Source organism: Perna viridis, chromosome 5, assembly GCF_037379345.1.
Source record: "Perna viridis isolate PV_CMFRI_1.1 ecotype Kerala chromosome 5, ASM3737934v1, whole genome shotgun sequence".
NCBI lineage: Eukaryota > Metazoa > Mollusca > Bivalvia > Mytilida > Mytilidae > Perna > Perna viridis.
Window position 1 is genome coordinate 5,521,682 of NC_142449.1, and position 22,810 is coordinate 5,544,491.

At 33.3% G+C, this 22,810-nt stretch overlaps 1 protein-coding gene across 1 annotated transcript; it reads left to right on the plus strand.

Annotated features, from left to right (window-relative positions):
- Window positions 1–218: 218 nt before the first annotated feature.
- LOC148615721 (uncharacterized) lies at window positions 219–22,342 on the plus strand. Its single transcript, XM_088582247.1, has 5 exons — window positions 219–518; window positions 9,645–9,779; window positions 12,227–15,874; window positions 17,570–17,653; window positions 18,605–22,342. Coding segments are annotated over exons 1-5 (3,978 nt in total). The 5' UTR covers window positions 219–517; the 3' UTR covers window positions 18,715–22,342.
- Window positions 22,343–22,810: the final 468 nt, after the last annotated feature.

A 22,810-nucleotide genomic window follows, 5' to 3' on the forward strand; every position in this document is an offset into this window, starting at 1 on the left:
CGATCAACTCTCATCATCTTACAGTTGAACTAAATCTAATTTCAGATTACATCGACTATTTTTTTAACTAACGTATAAGTATAAATTGTTTAAGTTAATTAATAAAGCTATGCAGATATCACATACGAACATCTGATCATTAAAAAAAATACCTTCAGTCTTAAAACAAAATATAAATCATGAGTAGAAATTATCGAACGCTACTTAGAGATGCAGAAAGCAACTTCCGGTTGTTTTTAGCGAACTGTTCATATGATATTTACAAGTTTCCGTCAAAATTTTAGGAGTTTGGCCGATTAAGTACAATTATATCAAGTCTAACAGACAGTGTACACTATAAGAAAACGAAGAAGAGAGAGTTTAGTCACTCATTACCGGGGTTTCACATTTTGCACACGGTCTGGCGAAGCAATGTGAACCAAAGAACTTTCGTGCCGTGTGAAACTGTGAATATGTGAAGCAAGTTTCAAAGACTTCATGATTTACTGTTAAAGCAACTAACACTTTCCAAATAGAAAGTAAGTCCTTAATTTGACTTAAGTCTTTAGTCCATGGTTTATTATATGACGTGGTCAAAGTAAAATTATTTGCTATTTATTTGTCAACATTGACAACAACTTGTTCCACTACATGTACATATCATTCTGATAAGTTAAAATCTTGGACATTCGTTTTTAATATATTAATAGGGTATGTAAGTCTCGTCATGTGACCCTGTGATTTCACGAGAATGGGTCCTAATTTACCATTCAAAAGCATAGATTCGTCATTTAGAGAGCGTTGAGTTCAATGTTAAGGGCAAAAATCTTTCTGCGTAAAAAATACCAATCAAAATGACAAATAACTATTCCTACATGATAAATGTAGGAAGAAAAAACATAAATGAAGATTTTGCATTGTTTTACAGCATTTCAAGTACCCGGAAGTAAACAACAAAACACAGATCGGTCAAGTTTTCAATACGTTCTACATCGGAAATACCGGTATAGAAAATGAACCTAGAATGAGACTTACATACCCTAATAATTATTGAAACTCTTCTAAATGCGTCCTTTGCTTTTCTATAAACACCCACCAAGTTCGGGGTAGACAAACAAGGAAAGGAAAACTATGAACTGTTGAATAAATCAGATTTCATGGTGCAGATGGATACACCATAACGATCCACGAGTTCATGATGACGACCATAAAACTCTATTGGAGAGCTTCAACATAGTATTAAATCAATAAAATATGAAAAAGTACACAAGAAAGTATTAGATCCTTTCTTTAAAGCAGTTATGAAAATAGTTGACATCTTTTTTGAGGAACACTTTACTCCTGATAAACAACATCCAAACTGTATTTAACAAATGAAACACAAAGTGAAAGAAGTCAGCAAGGATTTTTTTTGTTCCTGCTACAGTATAGTTAAACTGCAAGTAATATTATTGTTATTTGACGTAAATTTTATGTTGAAGCTCTCCAATAAAAATGACGAATTCACCAATGTTAGTTTAAACATATTTTATTTGTAATTAACAAAATGGATCAGACACAAGTAAAATAACATACTTATGAAGTCTTCTCCTGAAATAATAAGAATTATAATAAAGTAAAGGCATACAAATTCAATAGTGTTATTTATGTTTTACAAAGTTAAGACGAGACAGTAAAAATATAACATTATTTGATGTGGTTAAATGTGATGTGATGTGTACTAATCCAGCTCAATCAATAAGGAATCTTTTCGTGCTTTTAATTAAGGAATATACACAGTCCAACACAACCTGATATTGTTTTTCTGGTAGATTTTCTGCAAGACCAATAAGTATATGTAGGTCTATATTGCAAAATTCAAGAACCCACTGTAGGTCGCTCATTAGTTTGGTTCTTGCATTGCTATAAATAGGGCATACAAAAAAGTGATGGTGAGCAGTCTCATACGTATTACCACAATGAGACGATGGACTTCGTTTAATATTGACTCTATACAAATCAAAGTTTAAAAAGGATGAAGAGTTATGAAGTTGAGTTATCAATATATTTAAATTTCTTGGGCCGTAGCAAAAATATTTGGGAACAGTTAATTTATCACTGGTGTTCAGTAAACACGATTTAAATTGTTTGGGTGCCTGAATCTCCCTTAATGTTCTATCTAGTTTATTCCATTCAATTATTGTTGATGGAAAAAAGGATTCACGAGTCACCCACAGCCTACAAAAGGGAACAATGATACCTTCACCATTGCAAAGCAGATATACTGTAGTTGATTGAATCTTTGGTGGCATTAGATCTTGTAAATAATCAGAGCCATTTTATTATTTATTTTATGAAATAAATTTAATTTTTTGTTTTCTTCGATATTCTAGTTTTTCCCATCCAATTTCTCGATATACTTGCTCCGATTTGGTGAATATCGGTAAGCCAGTTATTATTCTAGCAGCTTCGAGTTGTAAAGTTTCTAGCGTTTGAGTGTTTACTATCCCACAATTATCCCAGACTTCTGAGGCATATTCAAATATAGGTCGGATATACACTGAATAGTTTTTCTAAGTGACTCTGAGAAAGTTTAAATTTTAATTTTCAAAGAATACTAAGATGCTTTCTAATCGAGGTAGCTAGATTTTCTATGTGATCGTTCCATTTTGCGTCATCACTAAAAGTAAATCCCAAAGGTTTATGAGTTTTGTTAAGCGGAATATCTTTTCCTGTTCAGACTGAAATTTATAGTTGGAAGATTGACTTTTGAAAACATCATAATTTCTGTTTTATTTGGGTTAAAGTCCATTAACCACGTTTTTGACCATTTGTCCAACGATAAAAGATCGCGATCAATAACATTCTTTATATCTGTTACGTTGTTGCTTGGGTAGCCGAAAGATGTATCACCAGCAAAAATGCTACAAAGGGAAAATAGACTATCTGCTATGTCATTTATATAAATTATGAATAAAAGGGGTCCTAATACCGAGCCTTGCGGCACTGCGGCAGACGTATTGCAAAGATCTGTCGAAGAAGTCTTTATGACTGACTACCTGTTGTTTCCTATCTTTAAGATAGCTATGAAACCAATCCAAAAGTTTACCTTGTATGCCATATGATTTCATTTTATGCAATAACCCCCGATGCCATACTTTATCAAAGGTCTTTGAGAAATGGCGGAGTACAAAGCATGATATTTCTTTCTTTTCCAATGAATTGAGTATATTGTTAAACATTTTAATTAACTGATGAACTGTGGATCGTTCTGGTAGAAATTCTGATTGAAACTTATATAGTAAATTGTTTGAATGAAGGTGGTTGTAAATGTACTTATAAACAACACTTTCCATTACTTTCCCAACACAGCTTATAAGAGAAATAGGTCTGTAATTAGAGGTAATGAAGTACCACCTTTCTTGAAAATTGGAATCCCATTTCAAAGTTTCCACTGCAAGGGAAATATACTGTGCTGTAAGGATTTATTGAATGTTAATTCTAGTGGCTTAGCAATTATTTTGGGGGATATTTTTAACATCCTATGACTTATCAGGTCTGGTCCTGATGCCTTATTTAGCCTGAGAGTTTGAATGACGTCGACAATGTCCTGTAAAGTTGCTTTTGATATATTAAGTCTAGCATGAGTTTTAAGTGGGAAATCAGGAAGATTTATATTATCATCATCAATTTTTGATATCGATGAGAAATACTTGTTTAATAGGTTACACTTATCTTCGTCTCTATAAGCGTTTGCTTCTACACTGCAGTCATTGATAATGTTTTGTAAGGGTGGCAATTCATTGGAACCTTTGTTTGATTTTATTAATGTTTTCATTATTTTCCAATATGCCTTAGGATTTGATGTGTGTTCTAAGATAATATTATCTAAATTATTTTCAAATTTTTCTTTCAGTGATTGTTTAAGATTGTTAACTTTATTCCTTTGTTTTTTATACCGTGCTTCATTGGAATTCACCAATGTTCCAACTGACTAACTTTTCAGAAAGTGAATTTATGAAGAAACACAAACTTGTCCTTACCTTTTTCACAAGCTGAGCCTAGTAGCATGGAAGTTCCTACTACATGAATGTACTGGCTTCCCATACTTCACAAATCACCTTATATAGATTACATTTCATGGAAGTCATTGCTCTACAACTAGACTTCCTATTTAACTTACTAGAACACTCAATATCTTAAAAATTCTAACTGTAAATTTTTGTAACAAAGCTTATAAAAATAGTGGAATTAACTATTTTTGGAGTGTCGAAAACTCGCTTGATGTGCTTGGTAAGTAACATGCTCATGTGGGATCTTTCATTTCTGTTAAAAGTTTTCAACTTTATACACTACACTTCTACATGATCTCAAAAAGGAAAAATTCACATGCCTTATCAAATGGTTATTTAATAAATCAGGATGTGAATATATTTGTTCAAATTCTTGTAGATCATTTCTTAGTGACTAAAAACATAAAAAAACTATGTTAATTGGACTTCGTTTGATATGCTTACAGCACTCAAATTCCTGTTACTGTTAGATAACATTTTCGTACGCTTTGTTGAAACCCTTTATCGTCAAGTTATTGGAATTCCCATGGGGACCATTTATGCACCACTTATTGCAGGACCTCTTGCTGTACTGTTACAAATCACAATTTATGACCAGGATAAATTACTACTCTTCAAACAACATTTGGTAGAAAAATTTAATAACACCTTTAGATTTTGGGATGATATTTTGGCTCTAAACAACGATGACTTCAATATTTAGACTAAAGTTATAAAACCTGTAGATCTGTCTTTAGATAAAGCCAATAGTGATAATAAAGAATGCCCCGTTCTTGATCATAGTATTCATATTGATCATGGTAAACTTAATACTAAAATTTACAATAAAAGGGATGATTTTTCGTTCCCTGTTGTCAACTTTTCAATTTTAGATGGTGATGTCCCCTTTTCACCATCATATGGTGTTTACATATCACAACTGGTTCGATTTGCTTGTATTTGTACCAATTTTTTTTTATTGTAACAAAAGGAATCTATATACAATGGAGAAATTACTACAACAAGATTTATGATATCACAAGCTTGTAAAATCATTCAAAAATTTTTAAACAATACATTTCTATACAATTCTCAAATATAGATGTATTTGTAAAGGATTAAAAAGTGTGGATATTTCTCACCCTTTCTTTTTAGTAACATTCAAAGCTCGATACTTAGCCAATAGGTCAACTAAACCGTTGATTAGGCTTATACATAAGGGATATAACTATGATATTGTTGTCAAATCATTAAGGATAACATTTTTTGGTATTAACATTTATTCACTCATGAAGATTTACATACATGTACATTTGTAGAAATTAAAACACTATATGTTCATGTATAAGCAGTTTTTGGCTTGACATCGGTTGTGTCCTTGTTGTATGCCTTATGGTGCACCATGGTTCTCATAATGGCATGGGAAGAATTGGGATTGATTTTACATATGATGGGAACAATTTTTTGTAGGTTTAAACTGTCCTGGAAATACCATGTCAGTTAACTGCTAGTAGTCCATAGTTTGTACATTTGGTAATTTATATTCAGTTTCTGTATTTCCATTGTAACAAGGAATTCCAGCCTTTTTGAACTCATTTTTAGGTGTGTTAAATTGTGTAATATTTTTTCCACAGTGGCCAGATTTTAAAGGGGAAAGGTTGTGATCATGCCAAAGTACTGTAACCCTGCCACATTTTTTGCACCTGTCCCAAGTCAAGTATTTCTGTCTTGTTTTGTTCTCACCTTTAGTTTATTTTTATGTTTCTTGTGTATATAGGGGCATCTCTTTCGCTGTACCTGTATTTAATGGCTGCAGCCTTCCCTGTGGTGTGAGGGTTTCCTTGTTGTTCATTGAAGACCCAGGGCTGGCCTTGTTCTGATATTTTCATCCCTGTGTGTTGTTGTTTCTTTGACGTATTCACCATACCTATTCTCGTTAAATATTTACCAGTGGGTTCTTCTCACTGGTAGAAAATTAAGATACTGTATTCCGGTGCACTCTGAAATGTGTAACCAATACCCATACCTATACCAAATTTCTAATACCCAAAACATTTCCGATTTTTCTTTTATTATTAGGAATTTTATACTGAAACTTGGTCCTAAAGTTCTGAATGATGTTTTAAATCAACTAAAGTAAACACTAGTTTATGGTATTTTCATACTAAGTTGCATTTATGTTCTCAAAAATCCCACAATATGTAACTGGAAGATATCATACCACACTAATAATTGACTATTTTTCACTTTTCAGTCCGAATTTTTGCATTTTTCTGAATACATCGTCAGAGTTTAAATCTTCACTTTAAGACTTTTGATAACGTTTTGAAAGATTTGTTATTTTAAAAAAAAATGATGGAGTGTGAATTCCATACTGTACTGTAGCATGAATCGCAGCAAAGAATGGATACGATCAAGTATAATCAGGGGAATCAAGACACACACATCAAAGTACATAAAATAACCAAAATAGTACATACAAAGTAAAAGTAAGTGAGCAAATAATGGTAATAATAAAACACTAATCCATTTCATAATCAAGTCCAAAATGAATCTGGCAAAATAGATATTACACCGCCGAAACAGCTGGTACCCCAGTGGTCCTGACATGGTACAGGCACTTCAGACAAAATGGTGTGTTAAATCTAGGTTTTGCACCACGCTGAACCTCCCTCTTTCATTGCAGCATGACTATACCAGTGGTGATTAAAAGCATTTGCATGCTATTGCCATAATTGGTAAATCAGCAGTCACATCAGCACAAAGAACATTTTCCAAAAAACAATCATTACTCATTGTTTTAGAAGAAACTGAGTATTTTTCAATTAAAGAATGATATCTAAAAAAGAATTTTGTAAGAGACCTTTTAAGACGTATTTCCTCATACATCTGATTCAGGAGTCTGTTACGCAGATATTTATGGCGTTTAACTCAGACTCCACTTAAAACTTAGAGCATGGACCAGGTATACCAGTAGGGGAAAAGAGTAATCAAAGGAACCAAGGTTCTAGCGGAATCAAAAGAAAGTAATCCAGGGACAAGGACCAAACATGGAAAACAGACATACAAAACGAAGGACATTAAGTAACGAAATTCTCATAAATAGAATCAGATGTAATTTTACTTTATGGCCCTTGTATATTTTGATAATATAGTGTTCTAATAATTTTGATTTTGGGTAGAGGAATTTTGGGTTACACGTTTCGGTTCTTTTGCAACAAATAACAATTTTTTGAAAAACATTTAAAAAATCATTGATTTTAGCCTGGCCATCATATCATTTTGTAAATATATACAAATTATCATCTGGAAATATCATGTAATAATGAAGAAATCAGCAAAAGAGTATTAGGATATTTGGAAAAGTTGGTACGGATATGGATACAGGTTACAGATTTTGGTACCGGTATATACCCTGTACTCTGAGTTTTAATATTACTGACTCGTGTGTTTTATTAGTCCCAGCTGTACTTAACTTGCTGCACTAGTGGTCTTAACATTCATTAGTGTGTTGGGATACAGTGCCAGGAGTCCTCAAGTTTGAGCCCCCACTGGTGTTGGTAATTTTGTAGATTGCATCATTACACTGCTGTTTTGTACACAGAGAAAATGTAACCAACATACATGTACACATATAATTTTTTTTTTTAAATATAACTTTCAAAAATACCATATTTAAAGTGTGACCTTAATAAATTCCTATTCTTGAATGTACAATATAATGCAATTATCAAACTGGCATAATCTGGTTAAACAAATTGTCATTTCTTTAAATTTAAATAAATTATGATATATATGCTATGGTCCAACCAAATACCGACATCAATTAAGATTAAAAAAAAAACATTAAGAAGCACAGGTAATTTCTTTTAGGCCTAAATATAACAATATTTTATTTATATCAATATTATGATGCAAATAACGCAAAAATGTGTGACAAGGGCACATTTTGTCTGGCTATTTGGCCACTGACAACCACATGTATGTGTAATTTGTTTTCCCTATTTTAAAATTAATGTTTGGCCTACTTTCTCTGGGTTCTTAGAGAGAAGATAACTGTATAAGCATTATCTTTGAGGACCACAACTTATCATTATCAGTGTTATAACCATGCTGAATTCCAAGAGTTTTAACATTGTTAGTTGGCCTTTGTAATCTTGTTGAGGTTCCACACTATAAATAGGTCAATGCAGATAATTTTATGACAATTTATGGAAATAAAGTTGTTTTTTTTAATTGAGACACTTAAAGAAGCAAATCTTACATTATGGATATTCATGAAAAAAAGATAGATATTCTTATATATATTGTCATATAAATCTGTTGCTATGGTAACATAATGAAAAAAATATATCAGTTTTCATAGTGGAGTCCAAGTTGCTCATTTACTTTTGTTACATTGTGTGTATGGTTTTAGTTACTTTGTGTTCTTTGTTGTGTGTGTCTGTTTTCCATGTCTGGTGTTTGTCCCTGGATTACATTCTTTTGATTGCCGCTATAACCTTGGTTCCCTTGATTACTCTTTCATAACAAATATTGGGTGCCTTCCCAAAATAAATTGTCAAAAACAGGTTTTCTAAAATATCAGACACTTTAAAACTACCAGAAAAAGTAAGCAGGTATGTTGTGGTATAAAAGAAAACTTAAAAATAAGTACCTTTTTCTACTTATTCCTTGATGATTTTAATTTGTGCGAAATTTTGCATTTTTCAAATACAACCAGTTGGTGCAGGGAGAGAACTCAATCCAGCCAGGACGTGAATCTTTCTGAAAAGCTTAAAGCATGTATTTTACACCACTTCGCCTTTACAAGTATTGCATCTATTTAAATACAAATGCTCTACTACTGGCATTTAATATTTCCACCAAGTTTCACCTTTAATTTTTAAGTTTTACAAAATTAAACAATGCACCTTAATTGCATCTCTATAGTACAATCTGAAATGACTTCACTGGCCTCTGAGGTGGCCATTTTTCAGGCCTTTGGTTTTCTTATAATTAATTTTTGACCCTGAAGCTTTTCCATATACTGATTAAATCTCAAAGGATCTTTTAATCAATGCTTTATCCTTATTAAACAATTGAGTATCATCTGCAAACATGCTTAATTAAGATTCTATTTTGCAATCCCCTCAACACTTGGAAATTTAACAACCCCATCAGGATGAAAATGTCATCCCAAGGCCACCTATTGGTCTTCAATGAAGGATGAGGAAATCCTCATACCATAAGACAGGCTGCAGCAGGCGCCAAAACAACATTATGCACAAGTACTGCAAAATAGTTGCTCCCATATACTCAAGTAACAGAAAAAATAAACTTGAGGTGAAAACTGGACTTGGGACGGGCACAAAAAAAGTGGCAGGGTTACAGTACTTTGGCGTGATCACGACCTTCCCCCTTTAAAATCTGGGCACTGTGGAAATTAAACACACCTAAAAATCAGTTCAAAAAAGCCTGAGTCCCTTGTTACAGTGGGAATAAAGAAACTGAATATAAATTACACAAATGTAACCTTTCATACAGCTTTTTTGTTCAGTGTTGTCAAAGTTATTTAATAGATTACAATGGAGAATGTTGATGACTTTTATATATTACAATGGAGAATGCTGATGACTATTTTATATATTGCAGTGGAGAAAGATGATGATTATTTGACATGTGGGAAATGCATGACAGAATTCAAACTAGACAAAATAACATCTTTCATCAAACACAAAAAGAAAGATTGTCAGGAACCTGTCACAAGTATGGGAGGAGATGATGCTGGTAAGGCCACTATATAATATTTTGATAATACATTACTAGTATGATCACTCAACATTATATGTATTAGAATTATGGATAAAATGCTTCCATGGAAACAGAATATACACATTGACAATATTACAGTAACAGTTATTTATCTTGTAAGTGTATTGTTGGAAAATGCTAGACTGTCCTCTAATATCTGTACATCTGAGTTGTTGACAACAAGTGTGTCAATATTATATATTAGAACTATCCATTTTAACATGAGTGCAATTAGAGAAAATCTATGAGACAAAGTCTTAGAAGCTTATCTCCAAAGTTCATGATTGCAGCCCACGTAAAATCTTGTAGAACTGACATGACTCTTGAACATATGTTGATAAGTATCATAATTCACACAAAGTACTTTTAACTCTCTTCATTCAGTGAACAAGTATTTTCGTGATGTGAGTGTTATACCACCAGAGGAAGGGTGGGATTTATTTTGGGGTTGGTTAATGCCTTTTAAGTATTAAGGGCCAAAAAGGGCCAGAAACAAGCATTTCATGATGTCCAGATAATAACTGGAGTAAATTAAAGGGAATGGAACGCTTTGAAATTGTGCCACATACATGTAGTGTCACATCACAAAAGGAAGGGGCTGAGATTGATTATGGGTGTTGTGACTCAAACTATTTAAGAATTCAGGGCTGAATAAGGGGGCTGGAATCAAGCTTTTTTACCTTGCCCTGACAATAACTCGACTGTAAATAAATAATTCTCTTTGAAATTGTACCATTAGGTGGGGCACCACGAAAGGAAGGCTTTGATTGATTTTGGGGGTTATTACAAACTTTTTATGAATTAGGGATGAAAATGGGACCAGAATCGAGCATTTTTATGATGTCAATAACTAGACTATAAATGAATGAAACTCTTTGGAATTGTTGTACAAGATGCCATATCACAAAAGGATAATGTGATTGATTTTTGGTTTTATGGCTTGAATTGATACAGAATGAGGGGCAGAAAAGGGACCAGAACAAACATTTTCCTGATGTACAGATAAAAACTTGAGTGGAAGTAAATGGTCTTTTCGAAATTCTATCAAAAGTTGTGGTTATTGAGAAATAATTGGCCAAAAAGGGACCAGTGTGAATCTGGTAAAATTCTTCTGAAAATTCAGAGCTAAATCTAGCTTGAATGGTGTATCCATACTTGCCTTGATTGTTCTGGGTTCGATCTCCGTCGTATTGTTAAGCTGCACCCTGTGAATCATTTTATTTTCATTGATACCATAATAGCATTCATGTTTTCATCAATCCTTATCAGTTTGCCACAATTATTATTTTAAGGAAAACCACAATTTCACAATTTTCATCTATTAAGAAAAGTTTAAATAGTTCAGATCAGTAAAAAATAGTAAAAGATAGTTGATATAATCCAAAAGGATGAGCATTATTTAACCAAACTCTTTGAATATCAGTTCCCACTTTATAGATTACATGGTGATTAAACAATCTTAGATTAAAAGGATACATCTCATCTACTTCTAAATAACTTGAGATAAAGGGTTACTTCTTTTGTCATATTGTCAACTTTCCTTTCATCTATGGCAACACCCCTTGAGCACCTGTGTTTAAAGATTTCAAACCACCCTTATGCTTGAGCTTGCAGTTACTACACTATACCATGAGAACTGATTTGTTATACTTTATTATAATTTTTCTCTTTTGTCTGAACTTCACATATTATGTTGCACTCCAGCTAAGGATCATGCAAAATGTGATTCATGGGTAAAAAGCCTATATATTTTTATTTTTGATATTTTGTTTTGTTTTAAGTTAGTTTTCCAACATTAGAGATAAAAGTAGTTTAACAGGATGTGATATCCCAATACACCGACAATCCCCACCTTATACTCTATAGGTATATATATAGTGGAGAATTCTGAAGGCCATCATCTTTGTTGACTTACAGAATTACACATATTTGTATGAATAATAATGAACTTTACTCAGTATAATCTCGAAGCAGCATATCTTATCATTATTATAAAAACGATGAGACCTGACAAATTTACTTATTGTGGACCACTCGCCCATCTGTGACAATATTAAATAATGTGTCTGATTTTGTTATATTGCATAGTGATTTTAATATTAGAAATTAATTTTTTAATATTACAAATTCAATTTGTAATATTACAAAATGTGATATTTTATAACATTACTAAATCAGGAATTTGTAATATTAGAAAATGAACTTTTAAGTATTAAGAAATGAATTTCTAATATTAAAATACATTTTCTAATATTACAAGAATGATTTTGTAATATTAGAAATTTATGTTTTAATATTAAAAAATACCGCTTTTTGTCCTCTTTGGCTTGCCATACATTTATGAAGAAAGCGATAAAAAAACTTTAGTCCACTATGATAAAATTTTGTTTCAGATAATATCATGTTGTGTTTTTTATTTGTAGAACTGGTATGCAGTTCATGTCCTCAAGGTTTCATGACAGCAGTTGGACTTCTGAAACATGCCCAAACAATCCACAAATTTAAGCTGTTTCTTGAGAGAACTTCTAATGTGATTGGGATTCAGGAAGTGACAGTATCCCCAGATGAAACCGTTCACGATTTAGTTTCCAGTCAGGAAAACCATAAAAATTCTGATTCATTGTTTGCATCACAAGAGTTGTTAAATAGTTTGACAATAAAAGACTTTTATCAAGTTGCTTCATCTCAGATGCAACAAAAAATTGCTGAGAAAAGTCCTGAATTATATTCGGATAGACAAAGTCAAGTTAGCAGAGAAAATTTACTTTCTAGTCAATTTCAGCAACTTCAGTCAATAAAAGAATATATGTCATCAGCCCAGTTGTCTTCTGATATACAACACAATGCTAGACAACTTCATATTGAATCAAATAAGTTAAGAGTCTCACATTCTGATGTGTCAAGCCTACCTGATACACCAAACTCTGTTAACGATTTACGAAATGCACCACAGAATGTTCGAAGGTTACCTGATGCACAGAACTCGAGAAATGGATTGCAAAATGCACCACAGAATGTTCCAAGGTTTCCTGATACACAGAACTCTGGAGACAGATTACAAAATATACTACAGAATGTTTCTAGGTTAACTGATACACAGAACTCTGGAGACATATTACAAAATACACCACATAATGTATCTAGGTTTCCTGATGCACAAAACTCTGGAGACAGATTGCAAAATACACTACAGAATGTTTCTAGGTTTCCTGATGCACAGAACTCTGGAGACAGATTGCAAAATACACCACAGAATGTTTCTAGGTTTCCTGATGCACAGAACTCTGGAGACAGATTGCAAAATACACTACAGAATGTTTCTAGGTTTCCTGATGCACAGAACTCTGGAGACAGATTGCAAAATACACTACAGAATGTTTCTAGGTTAACTGATACACAGAACTCTGGAGACAGATTGCAAAATACACTACAGAATGGTTCTAGGTTTCCTGATGAACAGAACTCTGGAGACAGATTGCAAAATACACTACAGAATGTTTCTAGGTTTCCTGATGCACAGAACTCTGGAGACAGATTGCAAAATACACTACAGAATGTTTCTAGGTTAACTGATACACAGAACTCTGGAGACAGATTGCAAAATACACTACAGAATGGTTCTAGGTTTCCTGATGAACAGAACTCTGGAGACAGATTGCAAAATACACTACAGAATGTTTCTAGGTTTCCTGATGCACAGAACTCTGGAGACAGATTACAAAATACACCACAGAATGTTTCTAGGTTAACTGATACACATAACTCTGGAGACAAATTACAAAATACACCACAGAAGGTCCCAAGGTTTCCTGATACACAGAACTCTGGAGACAGATTGCAAAATATGTCACAGAATGTTCAATGGTTAACTAATACACAGAACTCAGGAGACAGATTACAAAGTACACAGCCAAATGTTCCAAGCTTACCTTATACACAGATTTCTCAAGTCACACAGTCTGTTGTATCACAAAGTGACCCAAGCTTAGCTGATACACAGATTTCTGGAATCACACCTTCAGTTACATCAGAAAGTGTGCAAAACTTACAACTTGCAAACAATGGTGATAATCTGACACAGATAGGTAGTGGTAGAACTTTCTCATCTTCATTATTGAATGCCATAATGAAATCAGGAGTTATTTTTCCTCTTGTCAACAAGCATCTTACGAATACACATATTAGTAATGAAAATGCTGAACCAGGGAACTGTTTTATTTCAGAAAACAAATCTTCACACCCTGTTTTCATTGACCATAATCTTCAGCAAGACAGACCTAATAACTATCCAACTGAAAACCAGATAAATGGGAACAACCAGATGAGAAATGAAGTCAGTGAGCTACCTTACCCCTCCCAGAATTTAAATTCGAAACAGCACGGTACCCTCCCATCAGTTAAACTGCTACTGGAAGCAGCACGAAGATCTAGACTAGCCTCTCAAGGTGCGTCAGCACAATCTATAGATAGTGAAGTAGTTCATCAGAACACTACCACCATCATGTCTTCTCAAAGGACCAATACAGATCAGACTGCTTTATTTAATACTTCAAGAGCTTGTCATGGTGTACTACATGTTTCATCTGACACAAATGATCTTATTAAAGAACAGTCTTTATTTCGTACCTCAGCAGATAATCAAAACTACATAACAGAACCTGCTAAAAATAGCAATTTAAATGAATTTAATATATCATTAGAGTCATCTCCGGAACCTGTATATACCAGTAATATTGATCCTCAGTCCACCAGTGTGAATCAACATTCCCAAAGTACAGGTACAATAGAAGAAAAGCAAGTGTTGACCAAGTCAATTAATTTAGATGTCCAGATTGTGGCACCACATAGTTTAAAAAGCAAAGACCATGTCTCTGAGCTACAGAAATCAGAACTAAATAGCAGGCTCATGTTAAAAACTCCCTCAGACAAAACTGTTCAACAGCAGATTGGAACAATATCGAATGGTAATACACCATTCGAAAAAAAACTGGTTCCAAACAACACACAACCAACAGTGACCAGACCACTTTCTACCAACATTCTTATTGGATGCCTATCACAGGGAACCTCTGAAATATTAGATAGTTCATCATCTGATCTTTCACTTTCTTCTAATTTAAATTCTCAAGATGATGATGTTGCAAAAATTACCTCAAATTCAAACTCTTCAGAAACTGCAGAGTCAGCAAATTTATCACAACCAGGTGACATAACTTCTCAGGTATCATCAAATTTAACGTCATCAGAGAATGTGAATCCAGATGATGGTGACTCTGACAATGGTACTATAGGATGCTGTGACAGTAAGAACTGTGGTGTTACTGTAATACCTGGTACACATGAAGGCCTGAAGAAGTGCTGCAATGCTGTGGTTCCTAAAAAGAGGAAAAGACATTTTGAGACAAAGCATACGCTGTCTTATAGACAAAAACTAAAACGACGTATTTCTAGCTCTGAATCTGGACGCATTTATAAAAATGTTGATAAAAAAAACAGTGGCACTATCTTTATAGACCTGGAGCCAAATGATGATGGAACTCTGTCTGAAAAATCTTCCTCTAATAATGAGGGAACTTCCACATCATTGAGTGGAATAGGGTTTCAGGTGTCAGGATTGTCTCGAAGCACAGCAAATACCCAGAATAATCCTAAGGGAACTGTTATTCTGCAACCAGGGGCAATATTTTCAATACCAATTGCATATTCCTTAACTACCCAGACTGATGGTACTATCCGACCTTTAGTGATATCCCAGCATACATTTCAGTCTAAACCAACTACAAGTCAACAGAACACTTCAACAACAGTTAATTCATCTGATGCTACCCCAGAAAACATCAGTTCTATTGCTATGCCAGAAAGGGTCCAAACTGCATTGAAAGGTTTTACTGATGGAACATTAGATAAGAGTGGTCACAATTTGGATTCTAAGTTACAAAGGGATGAAGATGATAGTCCTCGTCACTCACGAAGGAGACGCTATCCAACATCCAGACCATTTAAATGTGACAAGTGTGATAGTGCATTTAACCAAAGGATTCATTTGAAGAAACACATGAGTAAACATACAGGTAAGCTGATCCCTGACAAACTATATCAGTAGTGACTTGAGTAAACATACAGGTAATCTGATCCCGGGCAAACTATATCAGTAGTGACATCAGTAAACATACAGGTAATCTGATCCCTGACAAACTATATCAGTAGTGCCATCAGTAAACATATAGGTAATCTGATCCCTGGCAGACTATATCAGTAGTGCCTTGAGTAAACATACAGGTAATCTGATCCCTGACAAACTATATCAGTAGTGACATCAGTAAACATACAGGTAATCTGATCCCTGGCAAACTATATCAGTAGTGACTTGAGTAAACATACAGATAATCTGATCCTTGGCAAACTATATCAATAGTGACATCAGTAAAAATACAGGTAATCTAATCCCTGACAAACTATATCAATACTAACATCAGTAAACATACAGGTAATCTAATCCCTGCAAACTATATCATTAGTGACTTAGAGTAAACATACAGGTAATCTTATCCTTGGCAAACTATATCTATAGTGACATCAGTAAACATACAGGTAATCTAATCCCTGGCAAACTATATCAGTAGTCACATCAGTAAACATACAGGTAATCTAATCCCTGGCAAACTATATCAGTAGTGACATCAGGAAACATACCGGTAATCTGATCCCTGACAAACTATATCAGTAGTGACTTAGAGTAAACATACAGGTAATCTGATCCCTGACAAACTATATCAGTAGTCACATCAGTAAACATACAGGTAATCTGATCCCTGGCAAACTATATCAGTAGTGACTTGAGTAAACATACCGGTAATCTGATCTCTGACAAACTATATCAATAGTGACATCAGTAAACATACAGGTAATCTAATCCCTGACAAACTATATCAATAGTGACATCAGTAAACATACAGGTTATCTAATTCCTGACAAACTATATCAGTAGTGATTTAGAGTAAACATACAGGTAATCTGATCCTGGGCAAACTATATCAGTAGTGACTTGAGTAAACATACAAGTAATCTGATCCCTGACAAACTATATCAATAGTGACATACCTAACAAACTATATCAGTAGTGACATTAGTAAACATACAGGTAATCTGATCCCTGACAAACTATATTGGTAGTGACTTGAGTAAACATACAGGTAATCTGATCCTGGGCAAACTATATCAGTAGTGACTTGAGTAAACATACAGGTAATCTGATCCCTGACAAACTATATCAATAGTGACATCAGTAAACATACAGGTAATCTGATCCCTGGCAAACTATATCAGTAGTGACTTGAGTAAACATATAGTTAATCTGATCCCTGACAAACTATATTAGTAGTGACATCAGTAAATGTACAGGTAATCTGATCCCTGGCAAACTATATCAGTAGTGACTTGAGTAAACATACAGGTAATCTGATCCTTGGCAAACTATATCAATAGTGACATCAGTAAACATACAGGTAATCTGATCCCTGACAAACTATATCAGTAGTGACTTTCTTGCAAGCAATCAAGTTGTTTTACAGCCCATTGCAGAACTTAATTTTGTTGTGAATAATCTTGTACACTTCATAAACTGTTTTATCATTTTCAAGCACACAAACATTCCTATATTTATACACATTGATGATACATCTACCAGTTCATTATCATGATGATACACATATTAATTACATTTGAAACAATGCTTTTTATCAATAGGATTCATGTTTACTTTGTAGGAGTAAAGCCATTCAAATGTCACCAGTGTAATTATTCTACTGTAGAGAGAAGTCATTTAAAAGTACACATAAGGATACATACAGGCAAGTATTAGAAGAATGATGGGTCTTATTATGTTAATAAATTCTTGCATCAAAATAATTGTAGAAAATACAGTTGGGGTAAGCTTTTAAAGTTTTAATTGTTATGCAATGCTGCTATTATCATTTAGTGTTCATTCATTCATACATGTACCGGTACATACTGTTTCCACACTGCCACTAAGGAATTTACAGAAAATTTAATTGGATCATGGGATTCTAACTTTGGTACTGGTATGCAGCTTTTGCAGAAGGAGTTGTTTTATATTTGAGTGTCCTGGTTTGGTTGCACATTCATTCCCTGTTCACCAACTGTAAGGGGTTCAAGTGTCCTGGTTTGGTTGCACATTCATTCCCTGTTCACCAAGTGTAAGGGGTTCGAGTGTCCTGGTTTGGTCATACATTCAGTCCTGTTCACCAAGTGTAAGGGATTCGAGTGTTCTGGTTTGGTTGCACATTCATTCCCTGTTCACCAAGTGTAAGGGGTTCGAGTGTCCTGGTTTGGTCATACATTCAGTCCTGTTCACCAAGTGTAAGGGATTCGAGTGTTCTGGTTTGGTTGCACATTCATTCCCTGTTCACCAAGTGTAAGGGGTTCGAGTCGTCTGGTTTTGTTGTACATTCATTCGCTGTTGACTCCAAGTGTAAGGAGTTTAAATGATTTCCGTGTCCTATGAACACATTTCTTAAAGTTTTCCTTTGGTTTGAAGAAACACATGTATAGGGTGGAAAGCTATAGAAATACAAATTTCATTTTCTATTCAAACCTTAGTTGTGCCTTATAGAACAATGAGCTGTAAACCTTGTTTAACTATAAAGCACTAAATAAAAAAACAAAGTTCATTGTAAACAAAAACATGCTTTACACATTATTTACCAGTCATTTCAAATTTGACATTGGTTATTGCTTTTATTTCTTTAATACATGTACAACAGTTCATGAACCCATTTCAGGTGAAAAACCTTTCAAGTGCACCTACTGTGAGTATGCCACTGCCCAGAATAGCACACTGAAGATCCACCTGAAGCGTCATCACAAACCTTCACAGAGTAGTTCATCCTGAAGGCCAATTTATAAATCATGATACAATAACTCAGAATCGGATATTTCTTTTTTTTCTAGCTTAAATATTTGTTAAGAGACTATGCATGTGGAAACCAAGCAGACTCCATGATGTGGCTAGTACAAAGAAAATTTTATTCCGCCATTTTTCTGTTTTTTGCCATTTTTTCTATTGCCATCACTTGGCGTCCATCGTCTTCGTCATCTGTCGTCATCGTTTAACAATTATACAAAACTCTTCTCCTCTGAAACTACTTGACTAATTAGAACCAAACTTGGTATGAATGTTTCTTAGGGTATCCTGCATAGAACTGGTGTGGGGATTTTTGATTTGTCAAAAAACATGGCCGCCATTACTGAAAATAGAACATAAGGGTCAGACAGTAGTTTTTCACATATATCTCCTAAACCGTTAGGTTTAGCTGAATTCTGACTGAATAAAAGTGTTCAGCATGATGAGATCTATCTCTGGTCAAATTTTGGTTTTAATCCATTAAGCCATGTTGGAGTTATTGCCCTTTTTCAACGATTTTTGCTATTTTTAATGTTATTTCTTTCAAAAATCTTCTCCTCTGACACTACTTGTCCAATTGAAACCAAGCTTGGTATGAATGTTTCTTGGGGTATACTGCATATACGTGGTGTGGGGATTTTTTATTCGTCAAAAAACATGGCTGCCATTACTAAAAATAGAACATAGGGGTCAGACAGTAGTTTTTCACATATATCTCCAAAACTGTTAGGTTTATCCAAATTCTTTCAGTAGCTGAAATGATCCATATTGTTAGAACTACAAAAGTCTTCAGACTCCTTGTAAGAGTTACTGCCCTTGAAAGTGGAAAAATAATTTTTTTTTAATAGTTTTCAGTCAATATCTTGAAAACTATGATAGATTAAAAGAAACTTTAATTGTTGAAAAGATCTTGTGATAGTCCTACCAAAGACTTCTTGAATCAAAATTGTTGGACAACTTCTTGTTTAATTTATTGCCGTTGAAAGGCAAAATTCAACAAGGTGAGCGATTCAGGCTCTTGGGAGCCTCTTGTTTGTTTGAATGTAATTATACTGGTAACTCATTATTTTGTCAGAGAGCACATGGATCTGTATCAAAAGTGGATGACTCAGAATATATTAACAAAGTTCTCTAACAAATCATCTAAATTATGTTGCACTTTCCACTTCCGTGTCAAATGGCCACCCCTCCATGTACCAAAAACACACAAACCTAGATCTTTTCATTTTAAGTGCAGTATCTGTGTGTATTTTGATCAAAAGTGGTCTAAATAAAGCTGAAAATGTGTATGTTAAAATCATATTTTTGATTTACTACAGGAGTGTATGAATATTGTTTACATGTGTGATTAACTTGCGTTCATGCTGTCAGTTAGCAGAAAAAGTAAAAATGTGGATTTTAGTATTATTTATTCATGTAAATTTTGTGAAATACTTCTAGGATCATTATACCATTAGCATTATGATTTTGAAAGCCTTATTTATCAAGCTTCACAAGGGTATGCATCTTTAAGAAATCATTTGTCTTTGAAATTCACAGTGAAACTTTGGAAATTACTTTTTTTAACATGTTAAGTTATGGAAACATTAGAAATGGCGAGTTAGACCAAAAGCTACATTACAAGGTGTTTCAGAGATGAGAATATACAAGAATTCCTAGAATCCCACTTTGTCAAAACTTCAAATAATTACTGCAAGATAGTCAATGATCATACAGGGCACATACTTCTGAAAGAAAGGACTTGGGTAGAACAAAAGAATTTTCCTCCCAGAAGTGAATACTAACCATGCTTTTTGACTACCAACAGTAAACATGAAAGGGTCTATTGTGAATAAATTTTAACTTTGTAATACTAAGGAGACTGTCTATCTAGAAATCAGACAGTTCCTATGATATGGATGGCACATGGTAAATTTTATCCCTGGGAATTTTTTGTTTCAGTGTAATGTTTATATCATATATATGTTCTAAAGTACAAAGATTTTTTTCAGTTGACAATGGATGGCTTAAAAATGATTTTACAGTTCCTTAAGAAACCAACCAAATTTTGCACTAAGTAAAAGAGTTATCTCCCTTTTTCAATGAATTTCAATGCTTTCTATGTAATTTATTTCTCTTTTATCGTTGCAGTTAAACAAAACCAACATTCAACTTTGAGAAAGGATGCATTTGTGATATGAAATATATATTTTTTTTTAAAACAAAATTTGCCATGTGCCATCCACTGCCAGGTTTTTGCATGGACACACTCTGAATCTCTTCAGATTAAGAATCAAAATGCTCCTAGGAACCTGCATATTTATGTCCTTGGTAACAACACTGTGGGATTATACTTTTGATGAGAATCTGAAAATTGTTTACCTTTGTTGGGGATAATTTTTAGGTTTTTTTTTGTTTTTTGTTTTGTTTTTGTCTAATTTATTGTTTTTTGTCTTATTGTTTTTTGGAGGTTGATAGTTCAAGATAAGTTAGACATATGAATCAAATATCAGTTTTTCATAAATGTACTCAAAACAAAATAGCAGATGGACCCATTTTTGAAAAATTGTCACCAAGTTTACAATTGCACCAAAATGTACGTCATTGGTATTTATTTGTATATTTGAAATGATTTTTGTTTTAAATATTTTTTTGTGCTCCAGTTTGCATAAAATTAATATACAGTAAATATGTAATTCTAAAGCTAAAGTTCTTCATGCTATTTATTTTTTTTATTTATATGAAGTTAACTATATATATGAATTTTGTATGGTACCCTGGTATCTATGTTTGCTTATATAAATGTTATTAATTTTAAACCAAAATAAATCTTTTTTACAAGTAACATTTGCAGATACATGTACCATTTGTAACACAAATGTGATGATATGATTTGTGCATGTTGTGTTGCAAATGTAGCATTGTGTGGCACAAAAGAAAATGGTGATTTTCGCAAAAGTAAAACCCTATAGTAGATCTAAGTTTGTATTTAAAACAAATTGACAAAGTGCATGAACTATATATTGATATTTTTAGTTATTGGTTGGATATTCTATTCAAAAGTGTATATTTCTAAGTACATAAGGAGCATTGGTTAATTTCTATACCCTGTCACACAACTATGATATCTTCTGAAAAGTTGCATGTCCATCCATCTGTCCATCTGTTAGTATCTCAGTCCCTTTTTTAACGAATGTGCTAGTATTACCATATATCTATATATATTTCTTTCTTTAAAATATTATGATGCGTGATAAATAGTGCTAATCTTATGGAAAATTTTTGGGGCTAGTTAGTCTGAAGTAAAAAGCCGCATTACGTTCAGAAATCATGTTGTAATTATGGACTCGTTCATCCTCATTATAATTATTTGTTCTCGATCATCCTCATTATAATTACTTGTACTTGATCATCCTCATAGTAATTACTTGTACTCGATCATCCTCATTGTAATTACCTGTACTCGATCATCCTCATTATAATTACTTGTTCTCATTTTGATCCATGACAAAATTGGATAACAGATAAAGATATGCATTTACAAATGTAATATATTATTGTTGAGAATGTAAATTATTTTTATTTATTTTAATTATTGTTAATTTGTTAATTACATCAAATAAACTTCTGGAATGGAGCCCTTTTATGTTTATATCCACTAGACAAAGAATGTTAGATGAAGATACATGCTTTGTTTTTCAGTCTGTCATCCTGTCTCTTTCTTAGTCTGAATGTCACTGTTTTCAACTCCTCCCAATCACTTGATAGGTTATGAAATTTTTCTGATTTTTGTTTGATGTTTTAATTTTTAGGTCCCAATGAATTTGGTGTTTACTTTTATGTAACTTGGACAGTTTTTTTGTACTACTTTTCACCATTGGCAAGTAACAGTTTAATGCAAGTCCTGCTATAAATTAAAAGCTTAATATATACTTTTTAGGTAATTTTTGGGGTTTATTCATTGACTCTTACCAGTATTAAATTCTACTAAAACACACAAATACATAATACACAAAATGTACTTAAATGCACAATTAAATTCACCCAGAATAATAGTTTTAACCAGATATTTTCTTACAACTATTACTGCCCACGTATACTATTC